Below are 15,526 nucleotides of genomic sequence, written 5' to 3'. Positions count from 1 at the left end.
CTGCTGATTATTGATTTTCTCCCAAAATTTTTATAGCTCCATAATAGCAAATTTGGTGGTATATAAATGCATGCCAGTGTAATAGTCTTCCCTTGTCAGTGACCCCATACTACCACAACTCTACCATTACTGTATTTTTTCCCTTTTTTGTCACTGTTGGAACCCCTCTTGCAGTCAGTATTATTACCATTTCCTTTGACCCAATATTCTGCACAGTGTTCATCCTGAAATCATTTCTTTGCCAAAGTCACATGCTAATTTTCATCCAAATGTGTCTCCTGAAGCATTGCTGTTTACACCCTACAGTTTTTAATATACTTAAATGCTGTTTGCTTTTTGTGTACATCTGTAAGGCTGTTTACATTCCATGATAACATGGGTTGGACAGCGGACTTCCAAGATGGCTGCACATTGAGCAACAGCTTAATTCTACCTCTCACAGTAGGAAAACAGAAACTTAGCAAAGAAAAACAGTGGATGTATATTTCTGGGTAAATTTCAGTAACTGGCTAGTAAGTGCACTGCCTGGATGACAGGAAAAAAGAAATAGAGGACCTGAAGGAAAATCAGCTTTAAAGGGTGAAGATAAAACACTGACTGGGAAAAGTATTACAGCTGTTAAGCAAAAAGCAGTGCAAGCTGTAGGCATGACTTCCAGTAACCTAAAGGAAAGGATATGACAACTGCACACTAACCTGATTAAAATAAATGAATCGCTGATGGAGTGTGCATACTCAAAAAAAAAGGCGGGGGGGCTGGAAAAAATGGTAAAAGCTTTAAACAGATATTCAGATGAGGAGATAAAACTGCAAAAATCAGAGGTTGAAATGAAGAAAAGGCTGGCTGAATGTGAGATTGCTCAAGAAGAGAAGTTTCAAAAAATAATAGAGGACAGAGCATGTAGGGAAAAACCTGAGATTTTCTGCTGTACCAGAGTAGCTGGAAGGAACAGACCGTGTTAACTTTATGAAAGCACAAATAAGCAACTTGACTGGCCTTCCACAGCAGGAGTTGTTAATTGAAAGGACACATTGTATGCATGTTCCAAGCCTGGATTTGAGAAAGTAACCTAGACCTTTAATGTTAAAGATGCAATCCTACCAGCAGAAGGAGTTGATTCTGACAAAGCTGTTGCAGAAAGACAAAGTAGAAAAAGTGGGAGACAGCAGAATGTTTGTGGAGAATGATTTTTTATTGTTGACCAGGCCTAAGAGGAGTAAATGTATTCCACTATTCAGGGAATGTTGAGAAGCAGGCATGAGATTCAAACTGCTGTACCCAGTTATCTTCAAAATATCCTTTCCTGGAGGTACAAAATCATTTTTTGATGAAGAGCATGCTTAGGAGGAAATACCAATTGTCCAACAAAATGTGAGCTGTGAAACGGAGATTGTGCTTCTTATTCTTCTGGTAATAAAGACCACAGAGAGACTGTGCCAGTGAAACCTTTTCCAGTGTTTCAATGGAAAATGCTTGAGAGAAGATAAAACGCACAAGAGTCAACTAGAAGAATCAAGAGAACATTGGAAATGAAGCAGAGACAGGATTGGGGAGATGGAGATGAACAGGAATAAAACCAGTAACTTGAGAACTGACATATGGGACTACAAAGCATTAATTACATTTGTGAGACATGGTAGAACAAGAAAATCTGGAAATATTGGACTCTTTTGGACTTTGTTAAACTTGTAAGGGACTCTAAAGTATATGCCCTACTTCATGTCATTAATTTTGGAAAAACACTTGGGAGAAGGTAAACTGTAAGTAAAACAATTTTTTTTCTTTATAGTACTATTTTTATACTGCATGATTTTCTTTGCATGTTATACAGTAAAATTTTCTCAGTTATTTTTGAGTCTATTGGGGATATTAATGTAAACAAGTGTTTTTTTTTTGTTTTGTTTTTTTTTTCTTTGTCTTTCTCCCTTCTTTTTTTCTTGTTCAGTTTTAAGAAATGTAGGCAGTACAATGTAAAAAATACTGGTTAAAAAAGCATGATAAAAAATTAGTGTACATTTTCTCATTCTTGCATAGGGGAATGACTGGATTTAAGGCCCTTAACTTGATCTAGTAACATGTTTTTAAGAGAAAACAAGTAAATGAAAAAGAATATTGAATATTATAAGGCTCTTTTCTAATAAATAAATGTATGCTTGGTAGCAATTTTGTATCTGTTCCTCATCTCCAGGACTATCTGATAAAGAGAAATGGCTAGGAGATAATGCTCTGTAAATGCATTCAACCATTTACTCAACTGGGAGAGCTAGGCAAAAGGAATTGAAAGACCACCAAAAAAAGAAAAAAAAAGAAATGCATACATTTTGGGAAAGTATTTATGAAGATCCTGTGGAACATAAAGATGCTAAATGGATAGAAGATGTAAAAGAAAGAATAAGAAGTTTAAAGGTACAGAATATGAAATGGGATGAAGTAACAGCCAGAGACATTGAAACAAAGTTAAGAAAAGCTTCCAGTTGGAAAACCCAAGGCCCAGATACAGTGCCTAACTTCTGGTTAAAAGTGTTAACATCTTTGCACAAAGATTTAGCAATGAGTAAGAAATATTTATATGTGCATCTTGAACAGACACCAACCTGGCCTACAATAGGAAAAACAATTCTACTACTTGAGTGAACCTGCAAGCTACCCTAAAAACTACAAACCAGTAACTTGCTTTCCGAAAACGTATAAACTGTAAACTGGAATGGATGCTGACATAGTTTACAGTCATTTAGAAGAAAGCGCAATTATGGCAGTAGAACAAAAGGGCAATCAAAGAAAGTCCTATGGAACAAAGGATCATTTGTTGTTAAATAAAGTCATAGAACTGTAAAAAGGGGAATAATCTAAGTATGTAATGGATTGACTATAAAAAGAGGTCTGATAGTATCCCACATTCATGGATAAGAGTGATTAAAAATGTATTAGATACAGCCTACACTGATCGACTACATTATAGTGACCATGAAACAGTGGCAGACCACCTTGCAATTAAGCTGTGATAAAGGACAAATTATTATTCCAGGGATAAAAATTTAAAGGGGGATATTCCATGGTGACACTCTGTCACTGCTGTTCTTCTGTCTTGGCCTTACCGCATTAAGCTGTCTACTTGACAGCTTAGGCTATGGTTGTAATTTGGCTCCTAGAAAACAACAAAGTGTAAAGACTTTTCATCTTCTCTTTGTAAATGATTTATAACGTATATCAGATCAGATGAAGAACTGAAAGCACAACTGCAAGTCGTCAAATCTTTTTCAGATGATATAAGAATGTCATTTGGTTTTGATAAATGTGCAAAAGCAATCTTTAAAGCAGGAAAACATCAGTTTGGGACAAGAATGTGATATAAAAACTTGAGCAAGAGGGAGTGTATAAATATTTGGGAATTAATGAAGAATCAACAATAAAACATGAGCAAATCCAAGTAAAACTTAGTGAGGAATACTTTAGAATTTATTCTTATTTGGAATAAAATATGAGCAAATCCAAATAAAACTTAGTGAAGAAAACATTATAGAGTACTTAAATTAATCCTGAAAATAGCATTGACATCCAGGAACAAAATCCAAACTGTAAACCAATTTGCTCTTCCTGTCCTAACTTACAGTTTTGGAGTGATTGACTGGCCCCAAAATGTGTTGGTTAGGTTAGATAGGAAAAAAGGAAGGATGCTTCATGCTCACCAGATGATTTATAAAAATAAGTGTATACCAAGATTATATATTCCCCATTCCACAAGAGGGATAGAGCTCCTTGAAATTGATTACATTTATAGATATGCAATCGTCTGAATCCACACATCTGCTGATCTCAGAAGACCCAAACATCGTGAATGTTTTGAAACATGAGGAGAATAAATCCAAGATGACTTCTTTGCTTAATCTAGCAGAAACTTATCAGCATCAAGCAGGAATGGAAATCACACCAGAAGTAGATAAAAATCAGGCAGCAACTGAATGTGCCAAAAAACAAAAGAAAGAATATAAGGTGAAGGACCAGATGAAAAGGCAAGAAATGTGGAAAATGCATAACTATAGTTGCAAGTATAGAAAACTCCTGGAAGAACCTCATGTTGATCACGAATGAATGAAGGAATGGTTAAGGAGAGGCAAATTCAAACCAAGAGATGAAAGGTTAATATTGACGACCCAAGATAGTGGGCTACATACACGATTTACAAAGTCCATTGAACATGTGGGAGAAACAGACAAATGTAGGTTTTATAAAACAAAATTGGAAACAGTTGGATACCTTGTTGCTGGTTTGGCAGAAGGGACTGCATACTGAAAGGCATAATAACATGGTAAGACTGTTGCCCTGGGGATTGTGCAAATAGTGTGAAGTGTCTGAAAAACACTGGAAACATGAGCCACAAAACCCCATAGAAAAAGATGAAGTCTACATCACATAGGATCACCTGTTACCAGTTCGAACGATAGAAGCTAGAAAACTGGATATAGTGGTCCATGAAAAGAAGACAAAGTAGCATTGAACATCAAAATTGCTACACAGAGTGACTACAGTGTCTTCTGTATATATAGAGAGAGAGACAAAGTCATAAAATATCAGGATTTGCAGGCAGAAATGAGAGCAATGTCAAAGTAAGATACCCTGATAGTTCTGGTAGTAGTAGTAGTAGGAGCAACAGGTCTTAAAAAAGAATCTACAGTCATATTTAGACATGTTACCAATACATGTAACCCCATACGAATTGCAGGAGGAGTCATTACTAGGCAAATTGCAGGTGCTGCAAAGAGCACTTCTGGCTGACATCAGAGATTGAAACAATACTTATTTCATGAACTTTAATCAAACTATGACTTAGGAATGGGGTCCATTCCTGTCATGGTATTAGAAACCTAAAGGACTTGGAGAAATTAAAAAAAAAACTGAGAGCTATAAACATAAGATAAAGCCAGCCAGCATTTAGTTGTAGCACAAGCTGTACCAATTGTCTTAGCATGGATAACCTTTCTTTTAGGTTAACTCAAGTCTCTGAGTGTAGCTATCAGTTTGCTATGAGTGTGGCTGTCAGTTTGGAGCATTTGTTCCTATTAGGAGGGTAAAACTTCAATATTTGAAGATGTACATAGTTTTGTGTGTTAAATTAATAGGTTTTAGGGAGTATTTGGGGTGTGTGTTTGAGGGCTTTCAATAAAACAAAAAGTTTTGTAAGGTGACATAGGCTGAAATGGATACGACCAGAAACAACCGTATAAAAGATCAACCTGCCAGACAGTGTATGCATGTAACACACAAGCTTGAACTAGACATTTAACAAAAAAGCTGTTGTACATAAAAGGTGAGAATAATAACTTTTTAATAGTTATGCTTTCAAGTAATACCTTTAATTGTCAATAATCTCACAGATAAATACAAAAAAAAAAAAAGAGTAGTGGACTATATTAAAAAATGTAAAGTGCAAATAGCTATGCTACAGGAGACGAATGTGGAAAGAACTGAACATGTGAATTTGATAAATAAAGGTTTCCGGGATGGTTATTCAACAGAATTACTTGGACAAAGGAAAAGAGGAGTACTTATATTAATTGCAAGAGGAGCTCCAATAGTGATAGAAGAAGATAAAAAAAAGGATGAATAATGGTAGATTTGCAGTACTAAGGAGCTACTGGCAAGAGAGAGGATTATACTGGCATGTATTTATATTCCACCTAAAACTGCTATGATGGAGCTTAAGAAAATTCTGGGAGAAATTATCAGCTTTCAGCAAGGAATATTGCTTATAGGTGGGGAGTAGAACTTGTTTACAACAGTGAGGATGTGTCAGGGGAGCCCAGTTGGGAACATATAACAAAGAAGAGTAGATTTTGAAATACATTTATGAATATATTTGGCATGGAATATGTGAATTCAGTAGTAGGAGCTGGGAGTGAATTTCTGTATAATTTCTTATATTCCCCAAGGTAGAAAAACTGGGCTAGGCAGAGTTTACATTTCACAGGAGCATGTGCATTTAATTGATGGTCCTGATACATACTCAGTAACTATTTCAGATCATGCGACAGTAACTAAAATAAGAACACAGGGTAATGAAATAAAAATGAGACACTGGCGCTTTCCCATCTATCTGTTGAAGAGAGGAATTTAAGGAATAGGTAGTAGAAATTATTCAGGAGCTATTAGAGAAGATAGAAATTTCTTCTGAGAATATAGCAAGGGAGTGTGGAATAAAACTAAAGTGGAGTTTAAAAATAGGGTGGAAATAAAGGGAAATATGGTTAAGAAGTAATAAGAAGGGACTGATAAATGTTAAAGTATTGCAAAATAGGGGGAATCTTATAGAAGAAGAACAACTGCAGAATGCTAAACAGTAAATAAGAGATTAACTCAATAATTTGCATGAGCCTAAAGAAGGTAAAGATCCATCAGATCCAGCCTCATACAGGCCAGTTTCAGTTCTAAACCATGACTGTAAATTGTCTAATGGCTAAAAGAATGGCAAAAGTGATGCCAAAATTGATAGGTATGGAAAAGTGTGGCTTTTTGGAGAGATGGCAAATGTTTGACGACATTAACAGAACATTGATGATTTAGATGGAAGCAGAATATAAGCAAATACCACTGTTGTTGGTGCGTTTTGATGCAAAGAAAGCATTTGACAGAGTAAGTTGGGACTTTGAGCAGAGCAATGGAAGCATTTGCATTCCCTGATAAAATTATAAGGTTGATTAGGAAGATATATGAGGGATAGGAGGAGAAAATAAAAGTGGGCGGGTTCCTCTCTGATAATTTCTATTTGAGCATAGGAACGAGGCAGGGGTGTCCTCTTTCCCTTTATTTGCATTGTATTTAGAACCATTGGAAAAGAAAATAAGGGACTCAGAAATTCAAGGATGTAATTGATATGGTAGTCGAGAAAAGCTGGCATTATTTGCAGATGATATTATTTTATAACTGATAAAAGCAGAAAATACCATTACAGTGTTGTGGAGCATTTTGAGATAGTTTCATATCTTTTCAGGATACAAGTTAATGAAGCTAAAACAAATGCAATAGCTGTGAATTATGTACCCACACATGACTTGGTTAAGCAATATCTGTATTTCTGGGGACATGACAAAATGAAGTGTTTAGGGGTAGGGATTAAAAATGATTCAGGTGTGGCAGGCTGCAGCTAAAGATATGTGGGAAGAGACTAAACAAAAGATAATACAAAAACTGAGAAATTGGAAGCTCTGTTATATGAATATGGATAGTAATATATAAAGAGGTAAAATGTTTTTAGTCCCTTTTATCTTGTACACGGGCCAAGCATATTTTTATCAACCAGAGGAGAGTTTAGAGAAAGCAATTAAAGAGCTAAAGGATTTTATCTGGAAAGGGAAGACAGCAGCAGTCAAGCGGTATAAGCTGATTTTTTCTAGTAGAACAAGGTGGAGTGGGATTACCTGATTTGAAGCGGTATTTCAGAGCTGCAGAGTTAAGGCTCCTATATATATATATATATATATATATATATATATATATATATATATATATATATATATATATATATATATATATATATATATATATATATATATATAGCACAAACAGAAACATACAATTCAAAGTGGAAAGTGATGAAGCAACAGAGGAGAAACTCAAGAAATAAGGAAAGACTGGGATTTTGGATGCAGGCCTTTAAGAAAATAACAGTAATCATGCAGAGAATATTGCATTCATAAAGTAGCAGAAAGTATTCTAAGAACTAAGCCAACATGGGAATGGAGAAAGGAGACTTTGCTGATATGAATAACTGCAGTTAGGGATACAGACAGTGGGAAAGAGGGGGCTGAAATTTATTGGAGAAAACTGGAAAAGGAACAAAGGTATTGGGAGCATATAACTAGGATGGGAAAGGTAATAGAATGGGAAGATGCCAAGAATTTATTTGGACTGCAGGTTAGAGAGATTGCCTTCCCTATCGAGGATTGATCTCAGAATATAGGCAAAGAGAAAGAAATGTGGGGTCCTAAATGAAAGACCTGCACTGGTAAATTTTTATTAGAATCTACAACAGAAGCTGCTGCTAAAAATAAATAATTAGTAGAGAATATAAAATATTGCATGATAACTATAAGACTCAGTCAGAGGAGGTTAGAAAGGATTGAGAAGAGAGACTGGATAAGCAATTCACAAAGAAACAATGGGGATATATGTATGTCTCCCAGATATGCAACAAAGTCTGGAAGATTTAGAATCTTTGCTTGGAAGTGTTTACATAGGTATTTTTATACCCCCAGTAGACTCCAAAGAGTTTTTCCTCAGACAGACACCAGAAATTGGAGGTGTGAAGGGGAAGAAAGAGGTAACTGGGAACATATTTTCTGGGAGTATAAGATTCCCTGTGAACAACTTTATCAGAGAGCAAATTGGTGTAACCAGGGAAATGATTTTTCTGAGCTATGATACAGAATCGGAATTGCCTATACATAGTAAGGCCTTAATGAGTCTAACTATGGCAGCTGCCAAAAAAGCAGTTACTAGAAAATGGAAAACAAAGCCTAAAATCAACTGTACTAGAAGTAGTGAATATAGTAACAGAGATAAAACAACTGGAATTTGGGATATTTCAAAAAGGATAGGAGCAGATTACATAGGAAAAAAATGGGAATTGTGGGAACAATGCATAAAGGGGTGGAATATGGTTTAAAACAAGTCAAGATTTGAATGAGCTATGTAATGTTTGACTGACAATTACTCCGTAGATTATAGGTGACATATAATATTTGCATCTAAAGTTATGCGAGTATGGTTTGTGATGTAAAATGCGTGGAACTAAGATGGTCAGTGTGGTTTGTTTTCATTTAACTGTATGATTGCCTATGTCATAAGTGAAATTTTAATAAAGATGTTTCGTTTCAACAACAAAAAAAAAAGGGCAGAGCAGCCATAATGATAGAAAGCTGTTACTCCTGCCTGTTGTTCATGACAGTTCTTTTTAATATATATGTGTCTACCTCTTTGCTTACTTGGACACACTAATGTTTGGCAAGCTGATCTTTTAAGGAGTTACTTATCTCCATTTGAATCTGTGTCACATTTTTCAAGACTTTTTGCTTTATTGAAAACACTGAAAAACTTCAGAGTCTCCACCTCCTTTTATCTTAGAACAAACTTATAAAACTATGTACATTTTCATTAATTGAAGTTTACTACTCCATATTGGTGCAGTTGCCCCAAATTGATGGCTGCAGCCACAGGTGTACTACCTAATCTAAAGTTATGGTTACGTGCTAAACCTCATGTCGCAACCTCTGTTCCCAGTTGTCTGTTCTAGTGTTGTATCTGTTCTCCTCCCAGGTGCAAAAAAAGATTGTATGCTTTCAATAAACATTAACATTTAGCCCTAAGAAAAAGTACACAGGGAAGTACCTGGGAGCATACGTTCTCAAAGTGTAACGAGTTGGTGTACTTTAAAACTTTTTAACAGGGTATTTTATAAGGAATACTAGGCAAGCAAATGAGTGTAACTATGGAAATGATTTTTTTGTTTTAGTTTTTGAGCTGGGATACATGATCCGAATTACCTAGATGTAGTAAGGCCTTGTGAAGTTTAATTCTGGTGGCTGCCAAAAACCAATTGCTAGAAAATGGAAATCAAAATCTAAACCAGTTATGCTTGAAGTAGTGAATATTGTAGCAGAGAAAATAACAGGAAATGTGATTTTTAGAAAAGGGTATGAGGAAATTGAGACCAGTACAATACAGAACAATGTTCTGGAGGAGGAATGATGTTTTAAGAGAAGTTAGGAATTGAATACTTTATGTAATGTTGGTTTGATTATATGGTGTAGAACAATATATTTGATGTATACTGTTTGTAATTGTGAACTTGTTAATAGGGTGTGATTTTATATTAATATAAGTTTGCCTATGTTACAAGTAAAAAAATGGAAAAGTGCACAGGCTTTCTTTAAATAAACAAAATAGTGTAGTGTTCTGTTAAATGTATTAAAGTTTGAAGACTGCTGGGGAGTAAAACATTTACTGTTTTAAGTGCATTAATTAAGACTGCTGGGGCCTACTAGTATTTATTCACATCTCACAATTTCAAACTTTTCACTGAACTACTTGCCACTTTACCTTTAAATGATACATTACTGTTGATAGAAAGTAATCCTAATTCTGAAGATTAATTTCTTGCACTTGCCTACAGCTTGTCTCCAAAAGTAAATGCACTTAGCAATAAAAAAACAAAAAAAAAAACAGCCAGCAATCCTGCAGATGCATGAAATAATCTTTGTAAATTTCTCTTAAAACTTATTGTTCAGACTCTCCCCTGGCTACTGACTGTACTTGCATACTCTGTCTCCTACCAAAAGCATTTGCTAGTGAAAACGAATAAGCTAATAACTTTGCAGATGCAAGAAGTCTACCATGTTTGCATGCTTTTATCATTCTGTGTTATCTTTACTGTTTTCTTTCAAAATGCTTGTCCGTAGCTTAAACTAAGGACAGCAATCTAAACATTCACCATTTTTGAAACGGGGGAACTGTTTTAATTCTATATGTACACCAGTACACCCTTCCATCCCATCGCACCCCACCCCACCCAATCCCACCCAGGCAGCCCCAAATCACATCATCAAATTAACTTAAACTTACTTTTTTTCCAGCCTCAATTTTGATAGTGTAGAGCCAGTATATCTTATAACTAAGAAGTGCCAGTTTACTTTAGTATTTTTAAGACATACAACAGCCACTGAAAAGACTCATGCCTATATTTAAAATACCATTGATTGCACAATGTACAAAATTGATTTATAATATACAATTTGCATACTGAATTTTTTATATAACTATTAAGTGCAAAAACTATTTTACATTCAGTTATTTCTTCATTTCCTTTAATAATGTCCTAAACATTAATAAAATAAAGTGGGGTATACGCTTTACAGTTCACCTACAAGTTTAACAACGTCAACAGAATTTGTCTTTCTTAGCCACTTTTTCTTGCAAGTCATATTTTGCATGTCTATTTCTAAATCCATTTGGATTAATTCTTTATAGATTTCATTTTTTTTCATGGAATTCAGTGTTAATGGTGGCCTTCCTGATCATTTCCATCTAATCTGAATAACGTTTCTTTAAATGTATACTGGCTGAAGGTGACTTGTTTCTGAAGATTTGAAGGGAATCTAATACAAAACTTCAGATCTACTAGATAAAAGCAGAGGTTCACTGTCTGTCGTGAACCACAAACTGCTCAATGGTTATGTACTTGCGTTCCTAAGCTACTTGCCAGAACCCCAGAGGTCAGGGTTCTGGTTGTTTCCACATGGTCATTGGTCAGCTTTCATGCTTATGCTGGAGAGTTTCTTTAAACATTTCTCCCTTGTATTTTTTTAGTGGTTCAGTTTCTGTCCAGTGTTATGACATATGAAGGAAGCACCTTAATGTTATATAGATGCGCACATATACACATAAATACATATAGATATATTTTAGTTCATCTACATTGAAGAATCTCCTTAACGGGTCAGAGATGTCATCCTTCCTTTCCCCCAATGGTTAGGCAGTTTACCATGCTGATTCAGCTTGGTTTGCTTGTAAGTTAGGCAAGTATGTAGCAGCATATTTCTTGATAGTGGGGAGGGTGCAGATCCTTCTGTGATTTCTGATGTACATTCATGCTGGTAGATGGGGGGGTGACTTATGGACATGGGAGATTGATAGATGTATGTTTTGACATCCATTATCAAATGCATCAGCAAAGACATATGTCTGTGAAACATTACTGGAATATCTAAAAAGTATGTCATTTTCTGATTGGTAGAAAGGATTGTGAGCTTTAGGGCTCTTAAAGAAGGGTCCATGTTACACATCAGCTGACATAGTTGCCAGATTACTGTCCCAGACTAAACCAAACTACCTCAATGACGATCCTAACTAAACAAAAACTCTTCTACATTCTCACTACAGTTTCTTTCAGCATACCATAAGTTCAAACTTATAAATATTGTCCAATCTTGTAAAGACTGTATATAAAGTAATCTGCTCAAACTGTTATGATTGTATGATTTTTGTACCTTTCAATAGTAATCTTGAACAACTGGTCTGTTTTTTTTTTTCTGTCCTGTATAAATACTGTAAACTGTAATTTGTTTCTTTTTAGAAATGCTATGTCAGTTTTGTTTAGATTTCTGAAGAACTTCTATGTAAAATTGTTAAATTTGTATTCTCTGTATGTCTTGAAGCTTTTCACCCCGAGCCTCTGCTGAAAATGGACTTGTCCAGTCGGACTTTCCCAGTATACAAATGTAAAATAAATAAAATAAATAGTAAGAATGTGTCTGTTTTGTTATCACACTGGAGAATTATGCAAGTGAAATAAAGTTTAGATTAAGGATAATTAATGAGGAAATGAAAAAAAAATTATTTGGTATGGAATTCATAATAAGTTTGAATACGGCTGTTGCAAGCTCCCATGGGTGTTGCAGTCTATTTTGTGTGCATCTCTAATATTATGTTAATTTCCTCTCCCTCACTTATCTAATAGCATTTTCTTACCAATCAATAACAAACCTCTGAAGTCTAAATGTCTGCTACTTACTGAACTCTAAGAAACATTCAGGTGTCTTTCAGAGTTCACAATTTTTCTCCATAAATGAAGATGACTGTTGCATATGGAAAATGTAGAGAGAAACATATGTGAATATCTAGTATTTTAATCTATTATCTCTCTCTCATTTTGTAGCATTGTCTCACCAGCTAGTAATGAACCTCTGAAATTAAAATGCCTGCTAACTACTGAACTCTAAGAAACATTCAGGTCTCTTCCAGAGATCACAGTTTTTCTCCATAAATGAAGATGACTGCTACACATGGAAAATGTGAAGAGAAGCATTTTGCTGTTATGTTCTAATGGATTCGATACAGACCATCTTTTCCAACTTTTCTGGCAATTCATTTAAGCCAGTAGTCTGAAACCAGAGATGTAATAAATTCTCTGTTAATTTAACTGGAACACACAGGTCTTCTGAGCCATATGGTACCTTTTTTCTTAACAAAGGTAATATAGTGTATATCAGCAACTGGAAGAAATCTGATGATGTGGTGTTAAGAAGAATGCCTACACACTGGATCAGAGTATTTATAGTAATGTGTAACGAGACACAGGAGCTGCTAATCTCCTGTTAGAAGTAGTGAACTTGTATTTACAGTTACATATTTCAGGAGTCAGGATAGTGTGTTCTGTCTGTCATATGTACAAGTGACATTTTCTTTTGCTACGGAACTGCCAGCAGCACTTAACGCAACCTAGTGGATCCCCTTAATTACAGAGTATGATATTTCTTTCTCACATAAGAAGGTCCTAATAAATATTCCAGCCTTAATTGTGTTAGTAATAAAGCGACCTGTCAACTGTCTTACTGTGCAACTACTGAAAAATCTTGAGTGTTACTTTTGAACAATGTGAAATAAGAAAATAATTTTCTTCCTTTTAGGCTCATGTGATAACCCCAATTTGTAATATATACATGTAAGTATTGATTGTACACCCAGAACTATGTGCATATTTTTAGTAATTAGTCATTTTCTTAAAGAGGAACTTGAATGTCATTAAGATCAGGTATGAGACATGGTGGGGTTGATGGGCTCTTATGCTTCTCTTCAGTAATCCACAGGTTCCATGTATTTCTTTTCCTTGAAATGTAAATGTGTGTTTCTGATAAGTCATACACATTTTTGTCATAGATTATTTCATTAAAACTATATTAATTTCTACTGTAACACTCCATGCTTGTATGTCAGCAACTGCTTCTTTAGGTTCTTGCAAACTCATAATCATCACTTCATTAATGCTGTCTACTTTAGTTGATAGGGCAAGATGACATACTTTTAGTTGATTTTTTGCTGAACCAAAACAAGTCAAAAGAGCTCACAGAAAAGCCGCACAGGCAAAGTCAGCAAAATGATCCATACAATTCATCATCAGTACTGCATAATATTTTAAACCTGTGAATGAGTCAAAAAACAGCTCAGTGGATGACCTGTGAAGGATATTTGTATTCCAGCTACATGTCTTCTGATTGCCCACTGACCTTTTATTTTTTATAACTCTAATAAGGACAGTTAATAGGGATTGACTTTACTGGCCAGCAGGTAATCTACATGTTTCCATTTGGCCTCCTTCAGATGAGGTTTGAAATATTGCAAAATGGGGACTCTGATTTGCCTGGGCTGTTATGATCAGCAAGACAGCTTTAGTTGATTTTACCTTCATCAGCAGGCTTTCCAACTCTTCCTTTCAGCCATTAGAGAGGCTGCATCAGCATACCTGAGGTTAATGTTTCTACTAGCCATGTTTTTACGACATCTGATTCATCTAGTTCTGCATTTTGCATGATATATTTAGCATATAAACTAAGTAAGGTGTATATACAGAGTTGTCACACTACTTTCCCAGTCTTGAACAGTTGGTATAGAATTCACTTTTTGAACATGTGGTAGAGAAAGAATCCAAACCATTAGAAAAAGCATTCAGATAATCTGTTGAACATTCTGTGATTATACAAGATAGGTTGTCTTCTCATGACCAGTTGAAATTTGTCCAGTTATTTTGTAAATCTTTTTTTTTTTAAACTTCACACATTTTGAACATGGGTACACAGTTATTTAAAAGAAAACAAACCAGTGTAAACATTTTCATTAGCTTCATGCATTGTGCATATGTTTTCTTTTTTTAGCAGTTATTCACTCATTCGTTACAGGAATTCATCAGGTCATGCCTTCCCTTGAATTTCACTTGTTCTGAACATTTTTCTGCATGTGTTGCATGAGAAATTTCATTTATTTTTATGCAGTTTATATCTTCTCTTTTCTAAAATCTCATCTGCAGATGTCCTTCAAGGATGCATCTGCAGTCATCACATATGGGTTGTCCTGCCTCAGGCAGCCCTTCGGTCGGCCGGATTCCAAAGTCTGGGTCTGGCCTCGGCTGATGTCGCACTTTCCCCGACGTCAGAGCATCTGGGGTATAAAAGCATCAGCCGACGCCATTTTCCTCAGTCTTTCTTGCCGCGTGGTGCCCGAAGCAGAAGCAGTTCGCAAGTGCCGGTTGGCCAGCTACTGTGATTCAGCTACCGAAGACTTCAAAAGCTAAGTACTCCGCTGGGGACTCTTTCTGCCTCAGCCGATGTCAGATAAAGTTAATAATTGTTTAACTTGTGGGAAACAAATACCTCATAAGGATTTCCACTCTTACTGCCTCTGCCCAGGCCCAGACCATGACGCTCGGCCTGTTCAGCCTGTGTTTCCTTCAACCGACGAACTCTTAGACGTCGGTCGGAGTTTGCAGAGGAATTCTTTGGGGCTAATTTTGCTTACAAGATGCCGTCGGAGACTCCGACTTCGCATTTAGTTAAGAAACGGAAGGACAAGGACTGACACATGCGGGCCGCGGTTTTGGCTGAAACCACGGTTAGGCCTACCACGAGGGTCTCGGCTGAAACTGAGTCCTTGGTACTTCTGATTACCGAAACTGTGCAACCGACTACCTCGGCCCCGAAGGCCC

The 15,526-nt window shown here is 35.8% G+C and overlaps 1 protein-coding gene across 1 annotated transcript in view; it reads left to right on the top strand.

Annotated features, from left to right (window-relative positions):
* Positions 1–13,401, top strand: part of EPB41L5 (erythrocyte membrane protein band 4.1 like 5) — a gene marked incomplete in the record, with an annotated part of 2,576,260 nt that extends 2,562,859 nt beyond the window's left edge. The window contains 1 exon segment of the mRNA XM_044060661.1: positions 12,707–13,401. Coding sequence (XP_043916596.1) covers positions 12,707–12,770 — 64 coding nt within the window.
* Positions 13,402–15,526: the final 2,125 nt, after the last annotated feature.

This window comes from Protopterus annectens, chromosome 2.part0 (genome assembly GCF_019279795.1).
Source record: "Protopterus annectens isolate FY-2018-M chromosome 2.part0, PAN1.0, whole genome shotgun sequence".
Lineage (NCBI taxonomy): Eukaryota > Metazoa > Chordata > Ceratodontiformes > Protopteridae > Protopterus > Protopterus annectens.
The sequence above is the reverse complement of the archived record's forward strand: the minus strand, read 5'-3'. Positions and strand labels throughout refer to the sequence as shown.